Source organism: Gymnoscopelus braueri, assembly GCF_963280865.1.
Source record: "Gymnoscopelus braueri genome assembly, chromosome: 17".
Taxonomy (NCBI): domain Eukaryota; kingdom Metazoa; phylum Chordata; class Actinopteri; order Myctophiformes; family Myctophidae; genus Gymnoscopelus; species Gymnoscopelus braueri.
The window spans coordinates 29,436,676-29,460,173 of NC_137617.1; the positions used below are offsets into that span (position 1 = coordinate 29,436,676).

At 44.4% G+C, this 23,498-nt stretch overlaps 1 protein-coding gene across 3 annotated transcripts in view; it reads right to left on the minus strand.

Annotated features, from left to right (window-relative positions):
* LOC308105480 (thyroid hormone receptor alpha-like) overlaps positions 1–23,498 on the minus strand; it is a 169,806-nt gene that overhangs the window by 31,192 nt on the left and 115,116 nt on the right. For all 3 annotated transcript variants that reach the window (XM_080456224.1, XM_080456223.1, XM_080456222.1), the window contains one exon: positions 5,385–5,767. In XM_080456224.1, the coding sequence (XP_080312350.1) occupies positions 5,385–5,440 (56 nt within the window). In that variant the 5' untranslated portion in view covers positions 5,441–5,767. The remainder of the gene's footprint in view (positions 1–5,384; positions 5,768–23,498) is intronic.

Genomic DNA, 23,498 nt, shown 5'->3' on the forward strand with positions numbered 1-23,498 from the left:
CTCAGCTAAATGCCTAAATGTAAATTGTAGTGTGTTGTGTTGTACTGTGCTGTAGTGACTACAGTGCAGTGCGCTACAGTAGAGTACAATGGCGTCATCCCTGGCAGCATATCAGGAGGGAAGGAAGAGCAATATAGACCCTGGAACTTGTTTACATCCCCCCAGTGAGTTCAGTGTCACCACAGACATTCTGTCAGTATGTCACATGAGCAAGAGTCTGATTAGCCCGGAAGCACACAGGCATTCCCATGCAGTGAATGAAAACATGGCTGCCGGCTAGTATCCTGGGGTCGTCAAGGAAGAGAGCGACATGTGTGTGTGTGAAGACATGGCCACGTACTTTGAAAAAAATGAGACGAGATTGCCTCACACACGTTGGTAGTGTGTCAATACGAGATATGAGAATGTGTGTGTATTTATAACGGACATCGCACATCCAAACATTTCGACGGGTGCGGGATGAAACTAGATAAACTGTGAACAAAAGAAGAAGGGCCGCACACCGTCTTGATGCTCCCAAATAAATTTTCGCCTTCGTCAGGTGATACCAGACGAAGGCCACATAGGCCGAAACGTGTTATTTATTGACCGCTCTATCATTAAATTATGTTGGCTGCATCAAGACGGTGTGCCTTCTCCTTTTGTTCAATGTGTGTGTATTTAAAATGTGCATGCGCATGAATAAGATGGAGCGTTTTGTGTATGCGTGCATGTATCAAGTTGGTGCGATTGTCTTTCCTTTAAGGGAAATATCCGATACTCACTTGAGACTGCTTGTGCATTCCGATATTTAAAGTTTATACGTTTGTCCTTCTTGTATCATAAAAGCATGGCAGATTGATCTCTCTGTGTTTTTATGGGTCTCTGTGAGTTTGTGTGTGTGTCTCTGTGTGTGTGTGTGTGTGTGTGTGTGTGTGTGTGTGTGTGTGTGTGTGTGTGTGTGTGTGTGTGTGTGTGTGTGTGTGTGTGTGTGATTGCGCCTGCATGTAGGTCCGTGTGTGTTCCAGGACACGGATAACGCATGATATTATCAGCGTACCGCTCTAGCTCTTTACAGCCAGACTAGCCTGCTTATCTGTGCGCGCCCAATGTGGAATTCAAATGAGCTCAGAGTCAGTATAGAACTCCTCAACATGTTAAAGAGAGGGGGGAATTCTACCAGGAAGAAGACAGGCCCTCACTCTGCTGTGCAGTACCTATTTCTCTCCTTCACAGAAAAATCCTCTGTGTTAATGTAAGAACATGGGTCCTTGCTGCCATCATTCCTTTGTTTCTTGTCTTAAATCAAATAATTTCTTTCTAAATTTTATTGCAAATGGAGCTGTTGATCCCTGCTGCTGAACTGATCTGACAAAGTATCATCATCATCATCATTGTCAACAGTTTCATCTGATTTGATAAGGAATTTAATTATGAATGCCGTTTAATTGAGTTCACGGTTACAGCATGGACAGGGCGGACTGCCAGAGGGGGTCTTGGCAAGCCTCGACACTAATAATTAACCGTGGCTGCGTGATCTGTGCCCGTACCTGTTAGACTGGAAGCTGTCTCAGTGATCAGAGAGAGATGAAAGCAAGTTTTTCTTTTTGCTCCGCGCGACTGAGAGGGGTGGGAGTATTGCAGCGGGTGGCGAAGCCGTATACGCTTTCTGTTTTCGCTACTGTAAGTGCAATGCAGTGCAAGCGGCCTTGCGTCAGCCACGGTGACATGCCTGGCAGGAGTGATGCAAGGGAAAAAAGTGCTCCAAAAAATATTGAGGCAACTATTCTGCATCTGCTTTCATAACTGAACTCCATGACACCAGTGTACCAAACGCGATGGCATTGCCTAATGACCAGAGTGAAGTATGCAATGCACTGGATTCATGTGAAAAGCTGATGCAAAGGGTGGTATAAATCAGTGTTTCCCAAACAAATGGGTCCCATTTTTTACGGGCTGTGAGTAAATATCCCATTTTATTACGACTCCTATATTTAAAAATATTTATTTCAAAAGACTTTCCCAAATTAAAAAAATGTAATGTTTTCAGAAGATAAATAAATTAAACATTATAAAACATTATTCAAAAGAATTTCAGAAATGTTCAAAAAATAATACAAATCCATAAATGTAAAAAGAAATTAAGAAATAGTGAAAATAGCAGGCTCATAATTGTGTAGATCGTCTATTTTCACTATTTCTAATTTAATGCATAATTTGTGATGCATTTTTGTAAGATAGATAGATAGATAGATAGTTATTTTTGGTCACAGCTGAAAGGTTTGGGAAACACACTCATACTTTTTTCACCGTGTACTTTTTGCTCAGAAATGCCACAAAACAGAGGCACTTGACTTGCATGAGCCTTTAAGTAAACCCAAGTGCCGCCTGTCCAACACCGCACAGTTTGTACAGAACTCCTATTCCACAGGGCTCTCCTCTGCCTGCATGGGTAACCATGACATCCCCCAGAGACCGACTGCTGCAACAACAACACAACAAGATCCTAATCAAATCCAACGCCTCCGTTCCAACAGACCAATCGCATGCAACGTGATTAGCCGGCGGTCCAATCAGAGGCCGGAGCGGTTAATTCCTTTGCGTCTTTAATTATCCCTGGAGAATACGGCTGGGCTTAATTTAGCCTACACTGGGTGCACGTATAGGGACACACGGCCCCGATGACTGAGCACATGATGCACAGTGCCAGTGACCTCAAATACAAAGAACACAGTGTTGGGAGGATGGAAACAAAGACATGACCAAACGCACACACACACACACACACACACACACACACACACACACACACTCACGCTAACACTTGCAAGCGCAAGCACACGTGCACACTCTCACTCTCTCTCTCTCTCTCTCTCTCTCACACACACACACACACACACAGGGTCATATGTTTGTACCAAGAAATGCAGAGTACATATGTTGGCGGATGAACACATAAACCCAACACACACACACACACACACAGTCACAGTGTGTGTGTGAGAGAGAGAGAGAGAGAGAGAGAGAGAGAGAGAGAGAAAGAGAGAGAAAGAGAGAGAGAGAGAGAGCTCACACACACACACACCCCCCCCCACACACCCCCCCCCCCCCCCACACACACACACACACACACACACACACACACACACACACACACACACACACACACACACACACACACACACACACACACAGGGTCATATGTCTGTACCAAGAAATGCAGAGTACATACGTTGGCAGACGAACACATAAACCCACACACAAACCCACACACACACACACAAACACACACACACACCCAACCCCAGTGCCCTGTCCCTGGGCTCAGCTCTGGAGTTGTTAATCTACAGACAGGTGTCCATGTTAGCTGTGTAATCTAGCCGGGCTCCTGCAGCCCGGCTAGGTTTACGCCCCTGGTAATATGGCACACGGAACAGTGCAGGGGGGAATTTGATGCTGCGTTCCGGGCAGCCAGGGACCCTTACCATGGGGCCCTGTGTACCATAACACCCCCTCAACACTCACACATACACACTTTGACAGATGGATATTATGTACACACACATACAGTACACAAAGGCACGGCCACACAATGACAAACGGACAGGTATGTGCACACTCACAAAAGCATTAGTGCACATACGCACACGCACACGCACACGCACACACACACACACACACACAACAGAGAACAGTCGCTAAGCCATTGGACGACTTTACGCAACAAATTCTTATTTACAAAGCAAAATCCTGTCACTTTTGTCATGCTTTATCAGTGGGTAAACGGCGGGTAGAGCCAGCAAGCGATGAGAGACAGAAAGAGGTGGGGTGGGAGGAGACCAGTGTTGACAGAAAAGGGCCTGTTGTCTTATCCTGCTGAGCCGAACATCTCTTCACACTTCTGTCACTCCTACTGTACACGAGACGAAACCAAAAGCAAAACAAAAGACGCCGTTTTAACAAAATGATTAAATACAACGCAACTTTCTGAGTGACAGCGGCGCCGTCCTCGTTTTACAGACAGATGAGACGTTTACACGCCGCGTCCTCGCTGTCGAGCGACGAACATAAAGCGAGCTAATGATGTCTTTCGTTGACGCAAATGAAACAGGTCAGCTGGGCTCTCCGCAAACATACCGTGACCACTGAGGGGAGAGAGAGGCATGAAGGAAAGAGAGAGAAGAGATAGAGTGAAGGGAGGGAGGGGGAGAGAGAGAGAGAGAGAAGGTAGATGAGGAGCGAGGTAGGGAAAGGGAGAGTGGCGGGTTCGACAATTGTTTGCTTGTCTGAAAACGGGGGAACTATGAGTGAGGCAGGAACAGGGGAGCACCGTGAGAAGATGTTAAGAGAGATCAAAGGGAACGAACGGTTAGAGAAAAAAAGAAAAAAAAAGAACAAGTGGGCCACTCTCTCTCCTGTGAGTCCCCGAACGACCTCTCTCTCCGAACACTATAACGCAATCATGTGATACGGACAAGTCAGTCACCTCCTCCATCTCACGGGCGAGAGGTCACGTCAAGTTTATACATCCAGGAAGACGGAAGAAGGAACAGTGCAGGGGTTACGAAAGGGGCAGCAGGTTCTCATGGAAGACGTAGACAGAGGGGGGGGGGCTTCAAGTACATGAATCTACACCCTAGGTAGGTCAAACAAGTGTAATTTTCCTATTTACAGCATAGCAGGTGGGGACAGCCTGGGCAAAAGAGTCAAGAGAAGAAAAAGTAGGTTGCTTGAATGCACTGTAGGTCTGAGCGACAGAAGACACTGATGACGGGACACAAAGACGAGACATACCGCTGACGTGCACAGTCATCACTCAGGAAGACAAGACAAGATGTAACCCTAAAAAATATATATATGAGAGTCTGAGAGATGGTACGCAAATCCTCCCTACTACCCACTCCCAGTTGCGACAGTGGAGGTGCTCAGGTGCAGACTCAGAGTGTGATTGCATTGGGCAACTCAAAGTGCATGAGTGTGTGCGTGAGCATGAAGATTAAACCATTCAATCCGGGAACGCATCTGTGTAATTTTAAGATTTCTTTGGATATTAAAACATAGCAGATATGCAAGCTCATAGCTTGTATGAGCTTGTAGATCTGCTATTTTTGTCCAATCTTGAAAATGTGTGCAAATATTTCCCCCATCTCAAAATATGTTGTTCCCAGGGACCCCCAGAAGCACAGATCGGGGTAAAAAATGTTCGCTTTAAAACATATATAAATATACATATTCAAAGATTTGCGCTTGTAGATTAGCTGTTTTTGAATAGCCAAATCTAAAATGACACAGATGCGTTCCCGGATTGAATGGGTTAATGTTCCTGAAATAGCCTAAAAAAAACAAGCATGCTCCAGAAAACGAGATAAAACCATGTATAAGACGGTCATGGAGGAGAGACTCACCGTTTCTCTTCTCCCTCTGATAGGTTCGGGTCCTGCTCCTTGGGCATGTGTTCCATTCACCTTAATTCCATCCAGCGGCCAAACATGCGAGACTGAGGCGGGCCCCACCCTCGGATGCGCACTTGTCATTCGCCGGTCGAGGGGGTAAGGGGTACAGTCAGTGCGACATGACAGGGTCCCTGCCCCGAGCAGAGTAAGGGGGGGTGGGGGCGGGGAGTCGCGGTAAGGGGGAGGGGGGGGAATGTCTCCTAGAGGGAGGGGGTCCTCCTCTGATGTGTGACGACAGGCTCTGCAGCAAGGGGCGGAGGCTGGGGGGGGGGGCGGGGGTGAGAGAGCAGGGGTCCTGGGGTCACGCCTGGCGCCAGATCTCGTACAGCACAATCCTGGAGGGAGAGAGAGAGGACACATTCAGATTAGTTTTAGTTTTCCTTCACACCAGTGTTAATTTTGAATAGTCTTTTGAATAACACACAGTGGTGGAAAAAGTACACAAATTATTTACTTAAGTAAAAGTACCAATACTGCAAAATAAAAATACTCTGTTACAAGTAAAAGTCCAGAATAAAAAAATTTACTTGAGTAAAAGTACAAAAGTATTGGCATCAAAATGTACTTAAAGTACCAAAAGTAAAAGTACTAAATATTTGAAAATAGCCGATCTACAAGCTCACAACGCGTCGCGATGCGACGCGTTGTGAGCTTGTAGATCGGCTATTTTCAAATAGCCTATGTATAAAATAGGGCTAAAGTGGTTAATGTATGTTTTATTATACCATAGTTTATATCTGAAAAGTAACTAGTAACTAAAGATTTCAAGTAAATGTAGTGGAGTAAAAGTACAATATTTGCCTCTGAGATGTAGTGGAGTAGAAGTAAAAGTATTGGAAATTGGAAATACTCAAGTAAAGTACAAATACCTCAAAATTGTACTTAAGTACAGTACTTTTACAATTTTGTACTTAGTTACTTTCCACCACTGACTTAACACACCACTTGGTTTTAGTCCTATTTTAGTCATCTGAAATTGTTTCGTCTTAGTCGACTAAATAGTCTTAGTCTTTTAGTCTCAGTCAACAAAATTAAGACTGCTTCACACACAAACTCCTATTGCCTGTGGCACATATATGTAATGCATGTATGTATGAGCCAGCTTACATAAGCATAAGCACATTACTCATTCGACAATGTTCGACATTATGAGATCATAAATTAATATATCATAATCGTGTTCCCACCGTGAGAACTGAAGTGGGGAAGCATGCTCTCAGCTATGCTGCGTTCATTCTTTTCAAACCTACTGCATTTTAATGAGCAAATTGGACACCTACTTATAAAGGAGTGCATATCCTTATCCTTATCCTTATAGGTTTTTTTAATTATCTCTAGTTTTGTGATTTCATGTGCATTTATTATCATGTTATTTGTGCTTATTTTAATGTTTGAATGTGAAATTATATGTATGCTGCCTTCTTGGCCAGGGCCCACTTGAAAAAGAGAAAATAAAAAAATGCAATCTGTATTTTTTTTTTACCTGGTTATATCAAGGATAAATATATATGAAAAATGATCTGGGTTAAACATGACTTCTCTTGTAATGGCAAGCTAACTCGTGACACTCATTTTAGTGTCCCAACAGATGCACACACACACACACACAAACACACACACACACACACACACACACACACACACACACACTTTTGTCAAGAGCCTGCTACAAAATAGTTTGCAAGTATGACAGGAACTCCCTGCACGACGACTCAACATCAACTGAATTTATACAGTACGCTCTGCATTTAAAAATAGGTTTAAAAGTGTTTTGTTTCCACTTTAGTGTCCCTTTGTTCGTTTAATGCTGGTTGGGATTTGGCTCAGGTGTGGATCGCACTTTTCTCTGCGCAATACCGAGGATCAGTGAAACTTTTAATTGGCTTGTGAAACCGGGTCGCGGTTTGGCCCCGGTCCCAAGAATTTAAAAAAGGGTACCTGTGCAATGCATACTAGCCGAGCAAGGTCGACAGGTTCCCAAGTACAGCTCGCATGTACTGTATAGGTTCTACAAGTTGATATGCATGTATACCGATACTGAAGGCATGCTCTCTGCTCAGCACTGGGTGTCACTGACCGCCTGCGAGCCTCCCGCCACATGTTGTGTCTACACGGCGCGGCAGGACTGCTGACTCCTCCGAGCTGCCCCATGTGAGAGGGTCTTGCATGTGGTCTAACATTACATTTTCCTCAAGCAAAGTAGCAGTATGGAGCATGGGGCGGGAGGAGGGGGGAGGGGGGAGGGGGGGGATTAATACGGTGGGATGGGCGGGTCAAAGGGGTTCTCTGCCCTCTCTTTTAACCCTTGTCATTACCACCGGTCGGGTCGTCAAATCTGTTTATGGAATGACACCTCCCATGCAGGGTTAAGTGGGTCTAAGACTCGCTGTTGACTCTACAATGCAAGGGTGTGTGTGTGTGTGTGAGTGTGTGTGTGTGCACACGGTTTTGAGTTGGTGTGCATGTTGATGTGTGTGTGGTACCACTAATGGTGTGTTTGAGTTTACTTGTGCACTTGTCATGTGTGTTCTTGTGTTTATATGCATACATGTATTCGTGCGTACGTGTGTGTGTGTGTGTGTGTGTGTGTGTGTGTGTGTGTGTGTGTGTGTCTGTCTGTCTTAAGTAGCCAAAGGTTCTTGAGCTCTAGCCTGTCATGTCCACACTGGGCTCTGATTCCTTCCCCTGCTAATCCCCGGTTCAATGCCCTCCTAATCCTCCACAGAAGGATTCACGGCATAAGAATGTTCTTAGACGGTGGCGATATTATTGTCGCTAGTGCTCCTATTACACAGATTATATGGGCCACATTCAAGGAAACTCACACTTCGTCTAAAGCACACATGGGCAACATAAGGCCAGAGGGCCGGACCCGGCCCTTAGACCACCTCAATCTGGCCCTCGGAAGTCCTCAAAGAAAAACAAAATGACCCTCCAAAAACTACATCTTAAAAGGGCAAAATGTTATGTTACTTTTTAAAGGGAAATTAATTTTACTCAACTCCAATCAATTATTAGTAATTAATATGTACCATTTGAATACATCCCTGCATTCCATATTCCATCCATATGTACTCAAATGTTAAATGTTTATAATGCGACAGTGAAACAGTCGACCGTGAGTCCATATTTATAACGCATATAATGCAATATGTTGATCATGTGAGTGATACAGTACAGCTGTAAAAAGACAGAAAAAATTTGTTGGCCCTATTGTAAAGTAGTCTGTCGTGTCTACCAAATTCATGCAGTTTCAAGTTTCATTCAAATATCCAATGTGCGGTCTTTCCCTCACTTTATCGAAGTCAGTATGGCCCCCTGGAAAGAAATGCTGCCCACCCCTGGTCTAAAGGGACCATTTTAGATTGCCATGCTATTTTGTGCCCACAAAGTAGCAAGACGCAGCTAGTCAGGCACAGACATTTCCACTATCATTGGGAAGACATCACTCAAAGGTAAATCAAAAATCATAATAATATATATATAATATAATATCATATACATCATAATTTTAAAGGCTGCAACAGGCTCCAATTGAAAAATTACTTTTCTCGGTTTTGGAAGGGCTCTCCAAACCTAAGAAAGTTCTGCGAGGACACAAGATACTGCCTCAGGACTCGGCTGAGTTCTGAACGCTTGATCCCAGTGGTGTAAAGTAATTAAGTACATTTACTCAAGTACTGTACTTAAGTACAATTTTGAGGTATTTTTTACTTTACTTGAGTATTTCCAATTTTCAGTACTTTTACTTCTACTACAATTATTTTAAAACGAGTTACTTCATAGATTTTGATTATTATAACAAAACAAAAGATTTTTATAAATTGTATACATTTGAAAACTGGAGTACTTTCTACTTTTGGTACTTTAAGTACATTTTTATATCAATACTTTTGTACTTTTACTCAAGTACATTTTTAATTCCCTAACTTTTACTTGTAACAGAGTATTTTTACATTGCAGTATTGATACTTTTTCCACCACTGCTAGATCCCACCCACTCATTATTCTGCCTGGACTGCCTGGCAGTTTATTTTCATCGATCTCCAACATGCTTTGACATATCTGTTTATTTTCATCGATCTCCAACATGCTTTGACATAATTTGTCTCTTGAGATTTTGCCATTTCTGGCGACAGACACAGTGGACAGAGTATCTAGCTATCTCTCTCCATTTATTAATTGCCATCTTGGTTTTGTCTGTTGTAATATATTTAGATGTGTAATGACACAGATGAGACAAGTGCTACAGTAGACTTTTTGACTGGTGCCCGGCACGGTAGACATGTACAAGGAGCGATGAGGGACGGGACGAGATATCGTTTTCCCTAGGATGGTGGTGAGGACTCGGCTTGTGACAGACAGCATGTACGGAGGCTCAATACAAACAGAAACGAAACAATACAATACAATACAATAAAGATTTTAGTCGTACAAAGCAGGGTCCAAAGCCTTGTTCACAACAGTACTATGGTACGTAGCTGAAAGATAGCGGAAATAAAACAATTTAAATCACGACATTCTTTCAGAACTTTGTTCAGGTACTTAAAACATTTTGGAGGTGCAAGAACTACCAAACAAAGTTCTGACAGGCACTGCTGAAGTTCTGAATGATGTCAATTTGTTCTTGCCCTGTCTGAACAAAGTCGGACGTCGGTTGGAGTATGCTGCAGTCTCAGGCCAAAATATATTACCCAAAACTACAGGTTTTGTGGGTATAATACTGGAATGTCCCTTTAAAGCTTACAGTGTTTGTTATATCCATTAGAAATTAACTTGGCACAGCATGTCAGTTTGTGACTGAACCACCTATACATATTCTAATGCTATTTGAAGAAACGCTGACGGTTCATATATTCATTACAGGTTGAGACAAACAAGCCCGGAGGTTTTTTTCCACTGCAGTTCTTCTTGGCCGGCTAAAGAGGAATCTGCGTGAGTGTTTGATGACACACAATCAATTATTCATTCATGTCAATAATGGACACATTGTAATGATTAAATACAAAGTTAGTGAGGGGGGAAGAGTCCAACACCGTTAATGGTCTTCAGACTGCTGCACCTGTGAAGGTGTCTGGTGCCACAGTCCATAACACACCCAGCTATCTGCCGTTTACGTATGTATCACATGAGGGATGCGTGTGTGTGTGTGTGTGTGTGTGTGTGTGTGTGTGTGTGTGTGTGTGTGTGTGTGTGTGTGTGTGTGTGTGTGTGTGTGTGTGTGTGTGTGTGTGTGTGTGTGTGTGTGTGCGTGCGTGCGTGCACGTGCACGTTTGCGGTTTATGAGGTGCTGCAACATTTATTATGTTGACACGTATTTAATAGTGGTATTATCAGCAGGCCCCGTCTATTTATTGCCCATCGCTGGCTCATATCACAACAATAGTGAAAGTCGCTCTCCTCTGATGGAGGGGTGATGAGTTGCATAAACCACCGGCATGAAGGGAACATGTTGTGCTTTCTTCTTTTATTTGGGAGATGTACAATGAATACCGTAATCACATCATTGTGACAGGGGTCTTCCAACATTTTTCAGTCCAAGGACCCCTTAGCTGAGAGAGATGAAGCAGGGACCCCACAACATACATTGTATAAAATATTTTTCTTCTTTTTTTTTTTTTTTTGAGAAAGCCAGTGGTGGAAAGTAACTAAGTACAAGTACTGAAGTACTGTACTTTTGAGGTATTTTGACTTCAGCAGAGTATTTCCAGTTTTCAATATTTTTAGAATCAGAATCAGAATCAGTTTTATTGTCACATCACAGGTTTACAAGGTAAAAAAGTGGGTGAAATTCTTTTTTGTACATCGTTCCCATCGCAACGTTAGTTTCCATAGAAAGAAGAGGGGGGGGGAGAAGAAGAGGGTGGGGGGCAAGTGGGAAGGAGATCAAAACAAGAGAGCAACAGAAGGCCAGACAAGTTATCTACATATTTACAAATTACCTGAGATAATAAAAAACTAAAAAACTAAAAAAAACTAAACTAAGGTGCCTGAGCATAGCAGCAATGTATTGTATACTGTGCATGTTATACTTATACTGTGCATGATAGACAATGGACGTTAAGGTGCTTAGAGGAAAAGGAGCACAATAAAAAAAGACCACTACTTTACTACAGATCTACAAACTCTAACTCACAATGTGATGCAATGCAACGCGTTGAGAGCTTGCAGAATGCATATTTTCGCAATCTGTCATCCAACGAAGTACGCACACAGGGCTTAAGTGGTTAAATGCTTGAAATGTTTGGGAAAAAAAAGAAACGACTATCTGCGTAAGGAGAAAATGTGATGATAATGCTGAAGATTAGCCCAGTGTGATTTCTCTGACGGCAATTTGCAGCCGACTGCGCCTTCCTCTCTAAGACAAAAATTGCAGCCTCTTGCGATTTGAAAACTGCAGTCATCAACATCTAGTCATAGTAATTTCTATTGTCTATCAAGGTTAAAGCAGTCAGAGCTGAGATGGGGGAGGTGTCTTTCTCCAAGGAAATAATACTAGAGGGTCTACAATTTTTTTCGAAAGCATTTTGGCGACAATGTAATGACACAGTGGGCACAGATATAGTACTACACCTATTGTTGAGATCTAACTCACACAGTGTTTATTCTCCAATAGGCGACTGCACAGTACACAGTACAATCGTGAGTGATAAATTCACTTAAAAGTATAGGAATGGACCCTTGCAGGTTATTTGTACATTCTCAAGATTACATCAACACTCATGACAGTGACAGTGTCTTTCACCCAGGCCTACACAGACAAATAAACACATCTATACCCACACTTGTGCACACAACCACACACACACACACACACACACACACACACACACACACACACACACACACACACACACACACACACACACACACACACACACACACACACACACACACACACACACACACACACACCTCTCTACATTCTCTTCACTGTTTCTCTCCATTGTACTCTCCAACAAATCATAAACGCCTCAAAAGTTATCTCACAAAACAACAACGACAACACATGCACACAAACACAACTACACACACTGCTTTCAAGGCACCACAAAGAAATTACATTTGCTGCAAATATGAGGGTGTGTGCGGGTCGGGGATAAGAGGGTTGCGCTGACCAGCAGGCAGACACTGGGGAGGACAAATTGAGCCGCGATCCTGAATTGGACAGTAATGACATAAGCCCCCCAGAGGCCTATTGCATGGAAACTAATATAGTGGCCTTTATCAAAGGCCTTTGCGCTATATCACATAGACCGCTGCTACAAGTGCCAGCCTCATACCACTGCTATCGCCTGCAGGACAAACAATTTGTTGTCCGGCATGCCAGGAGAGTGAATAAGGGGCCCATTGTCGGGCGTGCAGCGCCTATTCCCTATCTAAAGTATGGGCAAATCAATGAGTAAATGTCCCATCTCGTTTGGTGAAACATTACTCAATTAGCTGGGAGGGAGGGGGGGGGGGAATGAAAAAAAAAATTGTGGCGTTATGGGGTTATGCCTGTTCCACACACCATGGTGTTATACAACTTTTGCTACAACTACAGAAACCTTGTATCTCCATATTTCAACTTTTTATGTTTTGTTTCGCAAATTAATGTCCTACGTCATCATACAAGAGTGTCGCACAAAAGCAGTGAAAATAGCATGTCTACGAGCTCACAGCGAGCTTGTAGATCGGCTATTTTCACTATTTTACAATGTTTTAAAAATAATGATAAAAAAGGAACGGTTTTGGACATACAAGGTTTCTCACCCGACAGCAACAAATATGCCCTGGATGCAACAGGACATGAATGGACAACACTTAATTGCTAGGGGGTCAAAAACCACTTAGACCCTATAGACTTAGTTGACCCCCAGAGCTCTAAACTAGGGACCCTCCTGTTTTCACTCTACAGTCTACACTAAATATATTCACTAAAAATAGCCAATGTACAAGCTTGTAAATCGGCAGTTTCACAGAATGTTCGCCCCCCCCCAGTATAGGAACGCTAGGGCTCATGTGGTTAATGCAAAATTGTCGGCTATTTACACACTGTCAGAAATATAAGCAACTTTGCCTCTTATGTGGGAAAATAAGTTTGGGACCCAATCAGTTGGGGCCAGTCTCACACATTCAGGGCAAAGTCTAGATCTACCGCCGTGCCTCTCTCTCCACGGACAGGGCTTTTTTTCCCCACCCCAGACTCATTACTTCTCATCAGTATTCTCATCTGCGCCACCGTGTCCTTGTCTGATCCCCCACCCTCCCACCCAGGAAGACGTGCCCATGTAAGAGTCCCCCCTATAGCCAAGGTCAAACCCATAAAACTACAGTTTGTCAAGTTGCCCGGCGCCTGTAAAGCGGCAGCCATTATGCACAGGCAAAGGACAGGGAGAAAGGGTATAACAGAGTGTGCGTGTGTGTGTGTGTGTGTGTGTGTGTGTGTGTGTGTGTGTGTGTGTGTGTGTGTGTGTGTGTGTGTGTGTGTGTGTGTGTGTCTGTGTGCGTGCGTGCGTGAGAGAGAGAGAGAGAGATTAAAAAGACACAGGGGAGATAAGAGGGGAAAGTGAGACTCAGTAAGACTGAGAGAGAGAGACAGCGAGAGAGAGAGAGACAGACAGGGGGGGGGGGGGGGGAGTGAGATAACAAGAAATGGAGATAATGTAAACTTTAGAGGAGGGACGTAGAGGCCCGGGTTGATGAGAGGTAAAGGGGAGTTTCGTTTAGGTCACCGCTGGCGTGAGGACAAAATAAACCCACTTATCAGAGTTTAAAGAGCGAAAACAGGAAAAGGTCGGGGAGTGTCGAACGGGCAGATTTCGGGATTTCAGTTGTTCTCGCACGGTCTTCTGCACGCCTATAGATAAATGACTCGGACCATGCATGTAATGTGCCCATGTATGGTGCGTGGAATGAGGAGCAAAACAATAAAGAAAAAAAGAAAAAGCAAATATCCAGATCTCTGTGTGATGGCGTTAATAGTGCAGGCTCAATATGCAGACGGTCAAATGTTTTTTTTTATTGGGTGAGCGATGGCTGTGGAGGATTGCATTTAACTTCTTGGCTGACCTACCGTCCACAGCTGAACTGAGGCATTTCCATCACAGTATCACTCACTTACTCACACATACACAGATGAGCATGAGAGCACGCTACTCGCACTCGCACACACACGCGCGCACACACACACACACACACACACACACACACACGCACACAAACACACACACACACACACACACAAATAGCAACTCACATGGCTCAGCCTTGTGCTCGCTGCCTTCAAATCAACCCTCATTTTTAATTGGGCCTGAAAAAACTGCCATCCTTCCGTGAGTTTCTGCTCGCCTTTAATTGTGTGCTCTGAAATGTATACTTTAAAATGCATGAAAAAGAATAACTAGTGAACATATGTTGGCACTGACTGAAACTCAGAATCAATTAAACATAGTCTCTCCCTGTTCTGTTTCGGGCCAAAAAGATTGATGCCTCTGTTCTATATATATAGTATATTGGCGGAGCAGAGAAAAAGAATACCAAAAAAAAGAGGTGGATAAGTTCTTCAGTAAAATGCAGATGCAGATGGGAGATGCAGTTCTAGAGAGTGAAGAGACAGTTGAGATCAAGGATGTTTGGCTTGTGATTTGCTGGGGAGAATTTGGATGAATCTTTAAAAGCTTGGCACCGATCTATGGACTAAGTTATTCCAATGTTATCCCTCTGAGCTTCTGTGCAGTGGAGTTTTCGACTGATCAGTTAGAGTCCCTCAAGGCCACAATCATGGCCCATTGAAGATTCCATTGCATTCATATAGTGTAGTGTAGTCTTGGCTTTGGTAATGGTAATTAAGGAAGATAGCCCGTAGGGGTTAACAGAGCTTAGTCACTATGATAGTTTGTAAGTGAGCTCCAGTATTGGTTATCATTACCACCTTTGGCAGAGTTAAAGGGTAGGAGGGCAGCTAGCTTGAGCAAGCGGCTACCTTGCATGTGAGTGTGAGTGTCTACTTTTGAGTGCGTGTACCTGGCCAGCAGAGATGTATTTGTATGTGTGTGTGTGTGCGTGCGTGTGTGTGGGTATGTGCCATCTGGTACTGTACATGCGCCAGGGTCCAGGAATCCATTTCATTCTGACGGTGCCAGCATCATCTCTGTTCCAAAGGTCACAGATAGCGTACATACACTGACACACACACACACACACACACACACACACACACACACACACACACACACACACACACACACACACACACACACACACACACACACACACCTCTGCCAACTGCCTTGAAGCCCGTTTCACGGGCTGGTCTGAGGCCTGTAGACTCAGGAGAGACCACAAACACTGCAATGCCATTCTCTACTCTCCAAACGACTTGATCTAGAATGGGCCTGTCCTCGGGACACCAGCTGATGACACAACAAGCGGGCCCCTATTCGGTTTCATTCAGTTGCAATAGGTCAAGGGTCATGCCTGCAAATTCCCAAGGGTGGCCTCAGTGATTAGGGGTTTAGAAACAGAGCCGAGCAGGGCCCCAGTTGTCGAGGTGGTACGGTGTCATGGGTTGGAGATGGGCTATGGGGCGGCAGAGTAGTGGTAAAAAACAAAGTTCCGCAGGGATTGTGTTTCATGTTGTGCGTTTGCTCTCTGTGACTGGGTTAATTACCGTCTAGGGGTTATTAATAGGTGCTAATGGGTCGCAGCAAGAGGCCCAATGCTTTCCATGTGCATGTGTATGTGTGTGAATGTGTGTCCAATATTAGATACGGGCTATGCGACATGTTCCTATATACATGGGAATGTGTCACCTACATATAAGTACACGATGCAAGATGAAGCCTCTCCTACAGTGTCACATGCTGACATGATAGTGCTGCTGTGCTATTAGGTTGTGAGACAACACAGGTGCCTTTTGTTGCTATTGCTAATGTACAGTAAGTTAAAGGAGTAGTTCACCCAAAACATGTATGATACGTAGTCTGCGAGGTTAGTTCAGGCAGTACACTCGAGAGGTTACATGCATGCTCATTACTACTGTATGTGGCTGTATACAGTGTCATGCAAGACCCATACGTCATACAATGACGTGGCAATCAGCTGACCAATTGGGCGGGCTATTTAAGCTCAGCTAAATCTGCGTTCCTTCCGCTTTGTGTGTTCTGGTTTGTTGTTATGCGGCTGTTTGCTCCCACCGCCACCCCAGCACCACCAGTGGGCTCTGGTTCTGTTCCCCATGGGGGGTTGTTATTGTATATCTATCTCCCTGCTCTTAATGGTTAATGATGGTTGTCTTAATTGTGCTGAGCAGGGAGAAATATGTAGCAGAGCCTGAACGCCAAGATAAAACATCACATCCACACTTGTATTCTCATTCTATAATATTGGTTCAATCTATTCGTGAGTTATCTGACTGAACTTATTTTCTATCAATTACACACCCCATGAAGCCTTGGATTTTTTGGTTTTTGTTGCGCCAATAATTGATTACCCCGCTTATTACACGGTAACTTAATAAAGAAATGAATGAATTGACCCAAAAGCAACAAAACGAAGGATTTAATTGGTAATGAAAGTATTCCATTAATTTATGCCAGGTGCGTCCAGTGCAACGTGGTCGCCTTGGAAAACAACGGGAAGTGTTGATAAAACAGAATCAATATTCGGTTACTACTATTGTCTATTTCTCAACTCAAATGTTTTCAAAAACTCTTGAGAGCAATTTTAGCTGTAAATGACACCATGTGTCTGTTAACATAATAGCTGCCACGTTGGAATACGGCACGAAATCAAGCAGCGCAGTAGATATGAGCAGGTGTTATGACTCTGAGCCTTTGATTAGACAGCGGTCTGTTATTGAGTTCAGCTTCAGTCATTATGCAAAAATATCAGACCGCCGAATTCAGTGATTGACCAATGAGAATCAAGCATTCAACCAAGCCGTGTAATAAAGCAGTGTAGTGCATTGGTCCTGTACAATCTCTCCTGAGTAGTTCCACCGTAACCCATTAAGACCCGGGAACGCATCTGTGTCATTTTAGATGCAGGCACTATGAGCTTGTAGATCTGCTATTTTTTACGACAAAGTACTGTAGGGCATTGATGTACGTGTACGAGGACAATAAATACAAATATGGAGATATGAGGTTTCTTCCCGATTTGCTTATTTTCTGTGTCATGTGTACACGAATGTGTGTGTGTGTGTGTGTGTGTGTGTGTGTGTGTGTGTGTGTGTGTGTGTGTGTGTGTGTGTGTGTGTGTGTGTGTGTGTGTGGGCGGGCGGGTGTTTGTGTGTATGCCAGGCTGCTGTATAGACTACACCAAAGGTTTTACTGTAGTTAGTTTAGTTATTTATTATGCAAGGGCTTCTCGACAACATCCTGCAATTTCTCTCTCTCTTTCTTTCTCTCTCTCTTTCCCTCCCTCTCTCACACTTTTCATCTCAATCCAACTACTTGATCTCACAGACATTGTTGAGTGTTCATTTACCTCGGAGAATAAAAATACACTTGTAGTGGTTTCATTAATTCTCAGATTTTCATCATGGCAAGGACGCCCAAATTGATATGTATTTGGCTGCGGACGCCCATCTGAAAATATTTTGTGCCAGGAAGGGACCCCCGGAAGAGAAGATTTGTGTTACAACATTTTCAAATAATTCCAAAATGTTCATATTTTTTCAAGATTTTTCAAAATATATAAAAAATGCTCACAACGCGTTGCATCGGGACACATTGTGAGCTTGTATATCGGCTAGTTTTGAGTATCCAAAATATAAAATAGGGTTAAAGTGGTTAATATTAACACATGGGGGGGACCCCCTGGAGCCCCTTCAAGGACCCCTCGGGACCCCCGGACCCCACTTTGAGAACCACTGGTCTAGTTATTCTGTAGACATGTCTTCTGCAAGCTCTACCCCTCCTTCCCTTCCACCCCCTCTCAACCTCCCTCTTTTTATCAAATTCTTTCAGCTCTTATCAAGCTGCTGGCCAACTGTTTGCTGCTCTACAGATGAAGGGGGATGAAGATGCCGGTTTTGGCGAGCGCAGAAGCAGAGCTGGTGGGAAAGCAAAGCACAACTCTCGGTTACAGCTCTTGAACTGGAGCTCCCCATATAACATGGCACTACAACAAAAAGAAAGTTTCTGACTCCTGCTACAATGCTGCAACAAGGCCCCTGAGGGAAAGAGAGCAAGAGAGAGCGAGAGCGAGAAGGAGAGTGAGAGAATGTGCAGGAGTATGTGTGTATGTGTGTGTGTGTGTGTGTGTTTGTGAGAAAGGGAGAACGAGAGTGACGGAGGGAGAGATTGAGAGGGAACACGAAAAGGTGACGGAAAGACAGAGATGGAGCCAGAGTAAGAGGGGGAGACGGAGGCAAAAGGCATAGAATATATTCTCATTATTTATATAACAGAGAGAGAGAGAGAGAGAGAGAGAGAGAGAGAGAGAGAGAGAGAGAGAGAGAGATGAGGGATGTTACAGAGGGATTTGAACAAGCAAACAAGGAGAAGCGTGGATCAGCGGTCTATCTATCATTATCGCTTTCATCCAGTAACACCTCATTCACACCTGACCTGAGAGCTGCACATTACAAGCACAGGCCAGAACGACCACAGTCGTCTAACAGTTATTTATCAGTCACTCGTGCAGCTTCACTGAAAGGCCTGAGGGTTAAAGGCTTTGTCACTAACCCCCCGCTCCCCAAACAATCCCAGTCGCTGAAGGATAAGGACAGTGTTCCATAGCGTCATGATGAGGACAGTTTACACTGAGGGCATTGGGACAGTTGGACAAAAACGTCAGAAAACCGTTGGGGGGGGATTTACGGGTAGTTGACCGGATGATGTGTTGACCACACAATCGCAAGATACCCGGTTTTCGATTCTCGCCGGGGATCCATGTTGCATGTCTTATTACTTATTAATTCATAATCACTTTCACGGGTGCGCCGACAGCAGACAATATGTCAATGCTTAACGACATGGAGAGGCTGACAAAAATATATAACAAGCGGTTTAACTACAGTATGATTCAGTGAAGCATCTGAGAACACATTTGCATATAGAAATCTATGAGCTTTGGCAGCTCACTGTGTGCAATATGCATACGCCGGTGTGGGGTTTTCAGACTCTTTGCTCTTCGTTAATCCTGTATGTATTACATACGGGAACACGTTCTAAAGAGTATCAATTTAGAGCAATCCGATCCTTGTCCGGTACCCTCTCAACTATTTTGTCAAATCTTCTGCATAATATAATGACTTGTACAAAATAGGGATGCCATGTTGAAAGTGGTTAATTCAGGTCTGTCTGCACTCTGCACTGTGCTAGGCTAGCCAGTATCTTTTTTTTTGAAAAATAACATTAGGCTACCCACATTCCAATTCAGCAAGACAAATGCTTCCGCAGACAGCGCAGCCCAGCCAATGCATACTAATCAGTATGTACAAGTTGTGTCATTTGTTAACAAAGCAACACTTGCTCTTGCTCTGCATTGTGCCGCGTTGCTAGAGAAAATCCCGACAACGTGCCAGGACATTTAGTAGGTGTAGGTACATGGAGGCAGGAGGCTGCACTGACACGTATAGCGAAGTGTTGGCAGTGTCAATAATAATGCCGCGTGGAAAGTATGACTCTACCGACAGGGATAAGTTGTGAGGTTAAACAGGACATGTGGTGAAAACGTAACCGTGCATTTGGGGGCAGGGTAACGTATGGGGCTGTTTAAGGGGAGGGTTCATGTACATGCGGGCGAAGTTGACAGGGCACGTGTATAGCTTGATGGGCAATGTGAACTCAGGCCAAAGGTGAAGGTACATCTATAGATAGCGTTAAGGCATAAATGTACCAGGGAGAGGCGGGCTGAGGGGGGGGGGGGTATCAGGGTGCTCTCGTTCACTCTCGCACTCTCTCATCCCTTCTCATCCCTCCCTCCTTTGGCAGGGGCAAGTTAAGGCGCTGCCAAGAATGTGACTGCGCTTGGAAAACAAATCCAAGCTCGCTTCTCTTTTTTCCTCTCTCTCTCTCTCTCTCTACCCTCTCTCCTTTTTTCTTCCTTTTTTTAAGGTGGGCCTGTCAACGCCGCAGAGCCCCTGGCGCTTCTAAAAAAAAAAGGGGGGAGAGAAAAAGAAAAAAAAGGGGAGGGATTTGGAACGGATCAAACTCTCTACAGGTCACCACTCACACAGCTTTGATGAAATGAGACCTATTTATCTATCCCAACTCTCTCTCCTCCACCCCCCCACCTGACTGTCTCACTGTCTTTAATTTGCAGTCGCGATTTTCCTGGAGTGGACCACCTTAACAAAAACACAATCTGTGAGAATCCCTTGGAAGTCGTGTGTGTGTGTGTGTGTGTGTGTGCACGCGCTCGCGGTGTGTGTGTATGTGAGAGACAGAGTGTGTGTGTGTGTGTGTGTGTGAGTGAGAGAGTGAGTGAGTGAGAGTGTGAGAAACGGTGTGCACGTATGTGTGTGTGTTGTTTTTGTATGTGTGTGTGTGTGTGCACGTTCTCTAGTTGTTTCTCAGGAGATGCCCACCAACCCATTTTCCTGCAGCTCATTTCCTAACAGCATTTGGTCTAATTGTGGGTGAACCCAGATTGTCGACTAGGAGGGTATACAGTACAGTACATGGCTATAAGGCTGGACCGTAGGCCGCAAGTTTCCACCGGAACTAAAAAAGGGACGGCTTAAAAAAAAAGCTTCAATATATAGACTGCCTGTCTGCTAATTTGGGTTTGTACATTCTGTTTGTTTGCCTGTGGTCTGACGGGACTCAAGTCCATTTTGCTCGAGACTAAAGAGGGCTGCGAAGGAAAGAACCTCAATACAGTTGGCAGAGAAACGAAATCCACAGGGGCGTCCGGGCGGCGCAGGGGTAAAGTTCCTGCCCAACATTGTGGAGACTGGGGTTTGATTCCTCCGCAGCGCCTCCGGCCTCGGGCCGGGCACTCCAACGAACACATCCGTCCATGCTTGCAGGTGGGAAGCCAGGCGGGGAAGGCGTTCTCCGTTGCTGCACTAGCAAGTTAGCAACTCATACAGGGTGGCCGGGCCAGGGCGCCTGTACAGCAGGGAGTGGAATTGGGAAGGACGGTGTGTTTGTCCGCATGCGTTACGCCCTCCCGGTTACACTTCTCACTGTCAGCTGAAAAGCAGCGGCTGGAAACTCCATGTGTATTGGGTGTCTACACTACAGTACGCCCTCCCCATACCAAAACATAGGGGTTGGCAGTGACAGGGACTAGACAAACAAGGGGGAATTGGCAACAACCAAATAAACAAGTAAACAGCTGATCAATAAAAGAAAAGAAAAACAAATCCACTATTCACCCATAGAGGCCAACTTAATTAGGAACGTCTCTAATATGTCTTAATTAAGGGTTCTGTTGCTGTAGACCAGTGGTTCTCAAACTTTTTCATGTCAAGGACCCCCAAAATGATATGTATTTGGCTGCGGACCCCCATCTAAAAACATTTTTTTCCAGGGACCCCCAGAAGCAAATATTTGAGTTACGTAAATGTTCGCTTTAAAAAATATATATATTCAAAGATTTGCAAAAGAAATCTAATTTATTTTCAAAAATAGCAGATCTACAAGCTCATAGCGCGGCACCGAAGCTTGTGTATCGGGCAATTTTTGAAAAGCCAAAGTATAAACTGATTGTGACGCTTTATTAACACATTTTGCTGGGGACCCCCTGGTACCCCCCCCCAAGGACCCCTGGGGGTCCCCAGACCCCACTTTGAGAACCAATGCTGTAGACATGCACACAGACCCATAGTGGGCCCCACGTGTGTCTAACTGCATGCGTGGGTGCATGCAAGTCCCAGTGTGGAGACTATTTGTAAGCGATGTCTGGCACCAACTCAGATCAGCAGGTACACATTTTTGAGGGAAACGCTCAAGCCAAGTTTCACACAAAAAACCGAGGGAACTCCAGCACACGCGCCGGCTTGTGTGCATGTGCGCGCTTGTTTCAGTGTGCACAGGTGATATAATTAGCCAGGGCAACTGTTTGTGTGTGTGTGTGTGTGTGTGTGTGTGTGTACAGCATTAGTCATTCAAACTAGGATATGAGGCCAGGGAGATTGGGTGTGGCACGTCTGGGCAGAGAGCCTAACCTGCAGCGTGCACACACACACACACACACACACACACACACACACACACACACACACACACACACACAGGCACGTGACAGTGTGGGTAACCTTGTCCAACTGTGCCAACAATCTGGGCACTCTCTCCGCTCTGCACCGCACCGCACTTCCCTTCTCTCTCTCCCTCTGTCTTTCACTAACCCCACCCACACACACACACACACACACACACACACAGGTGGATGTAGCGTTGCCGTGCCAACGCCATAAGGCGCTTATTCTCTTGTGCCAGTTTGGAAGATGGGGAATATCCCTGAGGTCATTCTATGTACGAAAACAGTAAACACACATGTTGTACGATCACTTTTTCGCATCAAATCACATTTCGCATAAAAAATGTGAGACAGTACCTAGTCTGTGTGTCCAGTACCCAGTGGCATGTGGTTATGCACACATATAAATAATTGAATTAGTTCATTCTTCTTTAGCCTACAAAATATACAAACACGTGCATGTGTGTGTGAATGTATGCATACATGTTGTATAGACAAATAGCTAGGTTCGTTGTTTACCTGACATCCTAGTTTCTTTGAGGCACTACACTGTTCTCTCTGCACTCTACCTTGTTTTTTGACTAGAGTTCAGGCTCGCTCTACTAAGAGTGTCAGCTAAAGGCCTAACTTGTCAATTTAAAACCACACGCCATCCTCCAGCCAGCTATAGTTGATCTGTGCGTGTCTGTCTGTCTATCTGTTTGAGTGTGTGTTGTTTGTGCTTTGCCTTATTCATGCATGCATTGTCTTGGTGTGTGCATTGTAGCACAACTGCATTGCTGTAGTGTCTGGGCTTGAGTGTGTACATGTTTTTGATTGATTGAATACTTTATTTATTAACAAGTATGCTAAAAGGCTAACACAGCCTGCGGTGTACAATAAGTATGGGTCACAGCAGTATGCCTGCTGCAGTGTGTGTGCACG